The sequence below is a fragment of the Oreochromis niloticus genome, linkage group LG13 (genome assembly GCF_001858045.2).
Source record: "Oreochromis niloticus isolate F11D_XX linkage group LG13, O_niloticus_UMD_NMBU, whole genome shotgun sequence".
Taxonomy (NCBI): Eukaryota; Metazoa; Chordata; class Actinopteri; order Cichliformes; family Cichlidae; genus Oreochromis; species Oreochromis niloticus.
Genome location: NC_031978.2, coordinates 2,928,728 through 2,939,002, shown reverse-complemented (window position 1 = coordinate 2,939,002; position 10,275 = coordinate 2,928,728). Strand labels below are relative to the sequence as shown.

At 43.9% G+C, this 10,275-nt stretch overlaps 1 protein-coding gene across 1 annotated transcript; it reads right to left on the bottom strand.

Moving 5' to 3' along the window:
* Positions 1-823: 823 nt before the first annotated feature.
* Positions 824-9,934, bottom strand: LOC109204760 (proteinase-activated receptor 2-like). The gene is made up of 4 exons (XM_019366441.1): positions 9,855-9,934; positions 6,211-6,431; positions 1,570-1,760; positions 824-1,447 (listed from the first exon to the last, which is right to left on the bottom strand). Exons 2-4 carry the CDS (start codon positions 6,406-6,408, stop codon positions 952-954), a joined length of 885 nt encoding a protein of 294 aa, XP_019221986.1. The 5' UTR covers positions 6,409-6,431; positions 9,855-9,934; the 3' UTR covers positions 824-951.
* Positions 9,935-10,275: the final 341 nt, after the last annotated feature.

Genomic DNA, 10,275 nt, shown 5'->3' with positions numbered 1-10,275 from the left:
GTGCCAGAGAACTGAAAGAGGATATTAGATGTTTTTTGTAGTTTGGAGCAACACGATTCACACATCCAGTAAACAATTTATTAAAGTAAACAAAGCAGTTGTCAAAACATGTTTTTAATCTCTTATTATCACAAAAATGGAAAAGAAAATGGAAAAGTTACAAGCACTGGTTTTAAATCAACAGGCTCCAATGTTTAGATGCAAGATGATATTAAACATACACCAGTGTGTTAGATCAATTAACTCGATTCCTTTTAATATGACATGACACTGCACAGTGGGATTTGAGTTAATTGATTTTATTCTCTTTTTTATGGTTACATGAACAACAATAAAGACTTTATTCATTTATTTATATCATAACATTGTAGATTATTAAGTACAAACTGGAGTTTTAAAATTGGTTTTTATACATGCTTTTCTAGACCACACTGCACTGTCAGACTGCAGAAATCAAAGGGATTTAAAGCAATTCTAAGAGTATATGTTGATTATTCTGTCGTTTTCCCCTATCGTTTGGGGGGAAAAGTATTTTGTTGTTGAATCACTGCTGACAGAGCAGATAGTTTTACAGCCAATGGCACAAAAGATCAAACAAAAATTGTCTCAACAAAACATAAATAGATTATTATTCAGAAAAAATTATATGTATATATATACGCAAACAGAGATGATTGACATGGGTAGTAATCAAGTTATTTAATCAATTTAAATGAACAAAAATACTTCTATGGTCAAAAAAAAAAAGAAAGAAAATGATTAATCAGAAAAAGAAAGAAGATATCATATGCTGATTGTATTAATTGATGCATATTATGTGCATTTTAACCCTAATAAACAACAGAAACATTGCCTGAACAGCCATTTCCCATTAAACCAACACGCCAACAAAATCATACGTCACTTATCCACATTAAGGTGATTCAGAAATTGCACAATTTCCTTCTGATTTCATGTTGTTGTCACTGAAGTTCTGAGATCATTGCTGTCCAATTTGCAACAACACAGACAACTAAAAAGCTTGTTTAACACCCATTTGTTAATGAAAAAGTACATAATCAAGTCTATAAGGGGATTCAGCTGAACTAAACTGCAGGTAGTGTCATACACAAAGTACAATGTCTGCCAATTTGTATCTGTCAGGAGCAGTATTTCAAAAATGGTTCTGGGCACAAACACCAATATGTAAATAAGCACCACCACCACCAAAACTGCCACAATTTTTTGTTTTTCATCAGAGGGGACACTGGTTGCAGACACGGCTTTAATAGTTCTAATAAGGAAGAAAAAGAGAAGAGGAAGGGGAATGATGAGGAAGGCACCCAAATAGTCGTTATTTAAGAGGCCAACAAAAACAGAAAGGATCCAGACTGAGACACAGACCACCACAGTGACCTTGATTGTTCGTCTCTGTTGGTACCACACTGGATGGGCAACAACCAAATACCTGTTATACAAGAAAGACACACAAAGGAGTTGAAACAGAGCAGTATTGAAAAGATATACTAATAAAAAGCAGTAAATGCTCAGACACTGGTGTAGCTACAAACACACAGCACAGATGTTTACCTTTCCATGGAAACACACACCATGAAGCCAACACTTGCCATCAGACCAGAAGGGTAGACACAGCGAACAAATATTCTCCATGTGAGGAAGTCCTCAACACCTGACATGTGAACGACCATACAGAAGAGCTGAACAAGGTCAGAAATGTGAAGGTTGATGAGATAGATTTGACCGATGTGATCCTTTCGCACCTAAAGGAAAACAAAGAAAAACACAATTTATGCATTATGGTTTCCACATAAACACATTTCACATTACATGCCACACACTAAAGTTCTGATTTACATAAGTTGGTTGCTATTTTTTAATTAAAGTCCCCTTTTCTCCTTTCTTTGCCAGACTTTGAGCTTGGGATGTAGTATTAATCTAATAATTATGAGGTGATATTGGGTTGATGTTTTCACATTATAGACTACTATAATGCTCAAATATAAGAAAAAAAGTAGTTTAAATATGTACTGTGCATTCAATGGTAAAAGAACTGGTTGTTATATAGCACCTTTCTACTCAGCTGCAAACTTGTTTATTGTTGTGACTCATTACCAGGCTTTGTAACACTGAATATTAGTTGCATAATAGTAAACAACAATATTTTATATTTTATATTGAATTGAATGGATTTGTCTGCAGTGCTTTACCAGCAATTGCAACTAATAAGTTAAATAAATCCATCCATCCATCCATCCTCATCCGCTTTATCCGAGGTCGGGTCGCGGGGGCAGCAGCCTAAGCAGAGAAGCCCAGACCTCCCTCTCCCCCGCCACCTCCTCCAGCTCATCCGGGGGAACACCAAGGCGTTCCCAGGCCAGCCGAGAGATATAATCTCTCCAGCGCGTCCTGGGTCTGCCCCGGGGCCTCCTCCCGGTGGGACATGCCCGGAACACCTCACCCAGGAGGCGCCCAGGGGGCATCCTTGTCAGATGCCCAAACCACCTCAACTGGCTCCTTTCGATGTGGAGGAGCAGCGGCTCTACTCTGAGCCCCTCCCGGATGGCCGAACTTCTCACCCTATCTCTAAGGGAGAGGCCAGCCACCCTTCGGAGGAAGCTCATTTCTGCCGCTTGTATCCGTGATCTCGTTCTTTCGGTCACTACCCACAGCTCGTGGCCATAGGTGAGGGTCGGGACGTAGATTGAGAGCTTCGCTTTTACACTCAGCTCCCTCTTCACCACGACGGACCGGTGCAGCGTCCGCATCACTGCAGCCGCAGCACCAATCCGTCTGTCGATCTCCGGCTCCTTTCTCCCATCACTCGCGAACAAGACCCCGAGATACTTAAACTCCTCCACTTGGGGCAGGAACTCATCCCCGACCCGGAGTGGGCACTCCACCCTTTTCCGGCTGAGAACCATGGCCTCAGATTTGGAGGTGCTGATCCTCATTCCCGCTGCTTCACACTCGGCTGCGAACCGTTCCAGTGCGAGCTGGAGGCCTTCACCCGATGAAGCCAACAGAACCACATCATCCGCAAAAAGCAGAGATGAGATTCTGAGGCCACCGAAGTGAAAGCCCTCCGCCACTTGGCTGCGCCTAGAAATCCTGTCCATAAAAATTATGAACAGAATCGGTGATAAAGGGCAGCCCTGGCGGAGCCCATCACCCACCGGGAACGAGTCCGACTTATTGCCGGCAATGCGAACCAAACTCTTACAACGGTTGTATAGGGATCGAATGGCCCGTAGCAATGGGCCAGACACCCCATACTCCCGCAACACCTCCCACAGGACACCCCGAGGGACACGGTCGAATGCCTTCTCCAAGTCCACAAAACACATGTAGACTGGTTGGGCAAACTCCCATGCACCCTCAAGTATCCTTGAGAGAATAAAGAGCTGGTCCAGTGTTCCGCGACCAGGACGAAAACCGCATTGTTCCTCCTGTATCCGAGGTTCGACTAACGGACGAACTCTCCTTTCCAGCACCCTGGCATAGACTTTCCCAGGGAGGCTGAGTAGTGTGATCCCCCTGTAGTTGGAACACACCCTCCGGTCTCCCCTCTTAAAGATGGGGACCACCACCCCGGTCTGCCAGTCCAGGGGTACTGCCCCTGATCTCCACGCAACATTGTAGAGGCGTGTCAACCAGGACAGCCCTACAACGTCCAGAGCCTTCAGGAACTCGGGGCGGACCTCATCAACACCAGGGGCTCTGCCACCGAGGAGTTGTTTAACTGCCTCAGTGATCTCAACCCCAGAAATTGGCGGGTCATTCCCCTCATTCCCAGACTCTGCTTCCTACTCGGAAGACGTGTCAGTGGGATTAAGGAGGTCCTCGAAGTATTCCTTCCACCGTCTGACAATTTTCTCAGTCGACGTCAGCAGCGCACCGCCAGCACTATACACAGTGCAGGTAGAGCACCGCTTTCCCCTCCTGAGACGCCTGACGGTTTGCCAGAATCTCTTCGAGGCAGTCCGAAAGTCTTTTTCCATGGCCTCTCCGAACTCCTCCCACACCCGAGTTTTTGCTTCAGCCACTGCCCGAGCCGCATTCCGCTTGGCCTGTCGATACCTGTCAGCTGCCTCTGGAGTCCCACAGGCTAACCAAGCCCGATAGGACTCCTTCTTCAGCCTGGTGGCTCCCTTCACCTCTGGTGTCCACCATTTGGTTCGGGGATTACCACCACGGCAGGCACCAACCACCTTGCGGCCGCAGCTCAATGCAGCAGCTTCGGCAATGGAGACACTGAACATGGTCCATTCGGACTCAATGTCCCCAGTCTCCCTCGGAATGTTGTTGAAGCTCTGCCGGAGGTGTGCGTTGGAGATCTCGCGGACTGGGGCCTCTGCTAGACGTTCCCAGCACACCCTCACTACGCGTTTAGGTGCACCGGGTCTGTCCAGCGTCCTCCCTCGCCACCTGATCCAACTCACCACCAGGTGGTGATCAGTTGACAGCTCAGCCCCTCTCTTTACCCGAGTGTCCAGAACATATGGTCGCAGGTCTGGTGATACGATTACAAAATCGATCATCGACCTGCGGCCTAGAGCATCCTGGTGCCACGTGCACTTATGGACACTCTTATGTTCGAACAAGGTGTTCGTTATGGCCAAACTGTGATTTGCACAGAAGTCCAATAACAAAACACCACTCGGGTTCAGATCAGGGAGGCCGTTCCTCCCAATCACGCCCCTCCAGGTCTCGCTGTCGTTACCCACGTGAGCATTGAAGTCTCCCAGCAGGACAACAGAGTCTCCAGGTGGGGCACCTTCCAGCACCCCCCCAGGGACTCTAAGAAGGCTGGGTACTCTGAACTGCCACTCGGCGCATAAGCGCAGATGACAGTCAGGACCCGTTCCCCGACCCTGAGGCGCAGGGAACAAACCCTCTCATCCACCGGGAAAAACCCCAACGTACCGGCAGCAAGCCGGGGGATATTAGAATACCCACCCCAGCCCGCCGCCTCTCACCAGGGGCAACTCCAGACTGAGACAGAGTCCAGCCCCTCTCCAGGAGACTAGTTCCAGAGCCCAAGCCATGCGTAGAGGTGAGCCCGACTATATCTAGCCGGTACCTCTCAACCTCACGCACTAGCTCAGGCTCCTTCCCCACCAGAGAGGTGACATTCCATGTCCCTATTGCCAGTCTTGGCAGCCGGGGATCGGTCCGCCAGGGCCTCCGCTCCTGGCCGCCGCCCGACACACAATGCACCCGACCCCATGGCGCCTCCTGCGGGTGGTGGGCCTGCGGGAGGATGGGCCCATGTCTCCTCTTCGGGCTGTGCCCGGCCGGGCCCCATGGACTAAGGCCCGGCCACCAGACGCTCGCCCTCGGGCACCCTCCCCGGGCCTGGCTCCAGGGCGGGGCCCCGGTAACCCTATCCCGGGCAGGGTAAACTGTTCCCTCGATGTTCTTTTCATAAGGGTCTTCTGAATCGCTCTTTGTCTGGTCCCTCACCCAGGACCAATTTGCCATGGGAGACCCTACCAGGGGGCAAAAGCCCCCAGACAACATAGCCCCTGGGATCCCTGTGACACACAAACCCCTCCACCACGATAAGGTAGCGATTCACGGAGAGGTTAAATAAATGATTATTAAAAGTGAAACTTACATTGTGAGCACTGACAAAAAGTGACTCAAGATCTCTAAAAGTAGTAGTAGTTGGGCTGTTGTCAGAATGCTTTTTTAAATTATTTGCAGGGTAGGGTAGTTTATTAAAGCATTATTGGACCCAAATCTGAAGTGTGACTTACAAACTGCTGTAAAGTTTTTGGGCATCCCCAAAAAAGCAGCAACAGTGTCAGTTATTCCAGAGCTGAGTAAATGTTCAGTGAGCTGTAAATAGTGTTGAACTTTGCAGTCTGTATTTAATAGGATGAGGTAAAAATTGTAACTCTGCATAGTGCTAACAAAAACAGACAATAACAGGTAAACTGTTCTCCTTACCTTTGAAAATAAAAGAGTTAATGGCTTATGATGTAATGTTTTCCTTCATTTGAACAGCTATGATGCTGTAAAGACACCCTTCTTAATTAAATTAATTGATTTTTTAACTTTTATTTACTGTGGACTCAGGTAACTGAAATCACAACTTTTAATTTATTGGTCAGTTTATTCCACTCCTATGAAATTCAGTCCCAAAATCAAAGTGAGTCTTGCAAAACACAGATTGTAGTAAAACAATCTCATTCATTATATACACACCTGCTTACAAAGAAAAAAGATGGCCAGTGGGGTCAAAGGAAGGCTGACACAAACAATTATCCATGTCAAGATGCTAATGTTGTCCTCAAAATACCAGCAGAAGTCTTTAGGGTCTGTGCAGTTGCTGTAGGGATCGCTGTAGTCATAATCAGCATCATTGCAGCTGCTGGTAGTGGAATTTTGGGTCGGTGAATTCATATTAATTTTATTTACAGAGAAACCTTTAAGAGAGAAATCAAAAGTTAATAACACTGTTCAGCTGCATGTTGCAAGATAATGCAAACTTATTCTAATTTATCGCTAACTTTTAGATTTCCTGCTTTTCTCACTGATGTTTCAGTTTGCTGTTTCTAGCTTAACCGTCCTTCTCAATATGTTGCTTTCTCAAGAAGTACTTCAAACAAAAACAATTATGTGGTAAAATATTACATACTGAGAAGACTGAATGGCATGTTCCTGAGCCTTTAACCCTGTTAGATTTGTATTGTTGATTGTCATTTATGCTTAGAAATATTTACTCATATATGCTTAGAGTTTTATAATTAGCTGTAGAGTGATAGAGGTTTGATCCTTAGTAGCCTGTGGAGACTCTGTGTGCCTCCCAGAGCACTCTGGCATGCACACACAACTTAAGGTCAGGAGAGAGGTTATATCTGCTCTTACTGATATATGGTATAGCAAACACGTATATCTGTTTTACTCTAAGTGCCTTTTGTTTAGATGAACTGTTGGACTTCCAGACCAGCAGGTTTAGGGAAGTCTTTCTGGGGTCACACTCTGACCCCCCCCCCACACACACACACATACTTTGGGGTCAAGCGAAGGGACGGCGTTTGTCCAGTTCTCTCCTGTGCACGTGAAACATAAAGAACTTTGCCTGCTTGGTGCTTCTTGCTGTGTAGTTGAATTGTCTTAAACGTTCCAGCGAATAGGTTTATGCTACAAACCTATCAAACCCCATGAGCCACAGTGAACTGTACTAGCAACAGACTAAATGTAGTATTGGACTAAAGGTCGTCTGAATGAGTCCAAATGCTCAGCCTTTGGACTGGTGAAATAAGACCTTTCAAGCCTTTATATTTTTAGTCCACAATACTGTGTCAGACATGTGAGGCTGCTTTTTTGTCTTTTATTGTCTTTACAGTGGTCCCTGTTTTATCGCGGGAGTTACGTTCTAAAAATAACCCGCAATAGGTGAAATCCGCGAAGCAGTCAGCTTTAGTTTTTACAATTATTATAGATGTTTTAAGACTTTAAAACCTCTCACTACCAGTGTTGGTCAAGTTACTTGAAAAAAGTAATCAGTTACTAATTACTGATTACTTCCCCAAAAAAGTAATCCCGTTACTTTACTGATTACTTATTTTCAAAAGTAATTAATTACTTAGTTACTTAGTTACTTTTTAAAAACACAATTTACAACCTGAATAGGTGATAAAGCGATAGATCTTTCAGCCCAATTCTACTTTTTCTGCATAATCCATCATACAAAATGTAATCAAATGAAAAAGTCTCTGTTTAAAACTTGTTTTATTAGTTTTAATCTTTTAACTTTATGCATCAAGCAAAAATTAAATTATATGCAACATTCTCTGACTGGAAGAAATTTGTTTAACATTTAAACCTATTTTCTGCACATTCCAGCACATAAAATAAAATATTTTTTTGTGTTTACTCTTTCAAATAGATGCAAGTAAAACACAGCAGAAAATAAATAAAGTCAAAGACTAGTTGCTCTATTTTCACCTGTAAAGCAGGACTGGGGTAGGCGGAGGTTTAACCTGGTGCAGGTGTGCCGCAGCGGTCAGTGGAAGAATCCGCGAGTTTCTCTGTGAATTTCCCATTACAGTCGTAGCGCATTCGGTGCTTGCTTGGAGGTTTAGGGGGGTTTTTTTCGCTGTAAAAAGAAGTTTTCTTCCCACACACAACGGACACTAATGTTTTTGTCACTTTTTATGGAATCAAACTCAAAATAAGGTCAGTACTTCCACGCTTTAAACGCTGCATGCTACACTCTGTCCCGCACTCGATATATTATCCATTGTTGATCTGCAGACAGCTGTTGTCACGAACGTCGCACTCGCTTACGTCACAGTCATGAGACATTCTCGCAAAAAACTCACGGTTTTAGTAACGCAGTAACGCAGCGTTCCTACGGGAAAGTAACGGTAATCTAATTACCGTTTTTGCAATAGTAATCCCTTACATTACTCGTTACTTGAAAAAAGTAATTGGATTACAGTAACGCGTTACAAGTAACGCGTTACTGCCCATCTCTGCTCACTACACACTTGATACACTTTTCTCAGACAGGCATGAACATTTTCATGTTTAAACACTCAAAGTTCAAACTTTTGTAGAAAAATAAGTCCAATATTATAGACTGAAACTAAAGATCAAACCCTGTTTTCAGGTCCACAACATGGGAATAGAGCAGCTGCCAGAGAATTCAACATTAATTAATCAATGGTATGGAAGCAGAGGAAGCAAGAAGAATGAGTTGAGTAAAGTTTGACTTATCTGACTGTTTTGTTTCGCTTAATGCGCCTTATAATCCAGGAAATACGGTAACTTCTACCTTTCTTTAGCATGTCCAGAAGTCTAACTTTTTGTGCGATGGTTAGCTTCTTCCTCTGCCTTTTGGGTGCCTTTGATGGTGTAAAACGTTTCGTCAACATTGTTGTGTTTGTTGGGGAGAAAACTTATAAACATACAGTACAGCACTGCAGAGTCACACTGCTAGCGATCGAAGATTAATGTAAATTTGACAAGCTGAACGCATTCAGTACTGTACAGGAGACACGGAACGGAGGAAATTGATTGACAATGATCTACAGCCAATCAGGACGCAGAACACAATGCAGTGTAAAAAAAATTAAATTAAATTAAAAATAAAAAAATGCAAAATCGCACAAAAAAAATCTGCCAAACAGCGAGGCCGTGAAAGGTGAACTGCGTGATAGCGAGGGACCACTGTGTTGTCTTTTGTTCTTCGTAGTTTATTCATTTGTATTTCTGGTTTTGAGTTTCTGGTTCTTTTCGTCCGTTCCTTTGTGCCTCCCTGAATATTCTGTCTTGTCTGTCACATATGTTTAGTTCTGTCACCTTCAGATGTTCTCAGTCATGTCTCTCCCTCTGTTTCCTGTGTTCAGTCAGTCAAAATCTTAATGAGTGTCTCTTGCTTCATGTTTTACTTTGACAGTTTTGTATCTTATGTTAGTGTGTTCAGTTTTCCCAGAAGGTTGAGTCTGTTCATCTGTCCGTAGCGTTTTCAGTGGGAGAAATGTTTCGTCACTCATCCAGGTGACGTCTTCAGTCTGTTCTGATTATGTTTGATTTCTCCCAGCTGTGTTCCCTGTGTTTTTTCACGTCCCTCGTCACCCCTCGGTGTATTTAGTCCTCTTTTTCTCCCTGCCCGTTGTTGCATCATCCCCCATGTTGCAATAAACCTGCCTCCTTCAGTTCCCCTCTTCGTGTTTTGAGCCCTGCATTTGGGTCCTTCTCCTGCCTACCACACAGCTTTAAGCACACTCATAACACAATACACATGATTTGTACCTCATGAATTATTTCTATAGACACAAATAAAATAATGCAACTACAGTTTTGCAAATAAAAAGCCCAAAGTTTTTAAGTATAGTTACCTTTGATTGTTTCAAGATCACTCCTCAGGTCTCTACACCAGTGTTTGCTGCTTTGTCCTCTGCATTAAAAAGAGTCTACAGTAAATATGAAAAGTGATGACAGTGTGCCACTGGTTGATAGTTATCAACACCTGCCCTTCTAGCCACACCAGGTCCAGGTGTACCCATACTACCGATTGGCTAAAGTTAACCAATAAGATTTTGGCAAAATGTCTGTGAGCCAATCATTTTGCCTTTGTCATATTTTAAAACAGTTCCTTCCTCTACTGCCATCAGCTATCATCTCTGTCACATCAACACGAACAATGTTCATAACCCCTGTTCTGATGTATGTTGGCCCGGGCTTTGCACATTTAACCGACACTAAAACATAAGAAACAACTTAAATCCATGTATCTTCCCTAAAAATCTTCCCTAGCAA

Bases quoted from the DNA above. Each gene is read 5' to 3' on its own strand.
- LOC109204760 (XM_019366441.1), bottom strand. From the start codon at position 6,408: ATGAATTCACCGACCCAAAATTCCACTACCAGCAGCTGCAATGATGCT. The intron at 1,761-6,210 runs GTGTGTATATAA...GTTTTCCTTTAG, and splicing joins TCTTTTTTCTTTGTAAGCAG to GTGCGAAAGGATCACATCGG. The intron at 1,448-1,569 runs GTAAACATCTGT...CTTGTATAACAG, and splicing joins GTGTGTGTTTCCATGGAAAG to GTATTTGGTTGTTGCCCATC.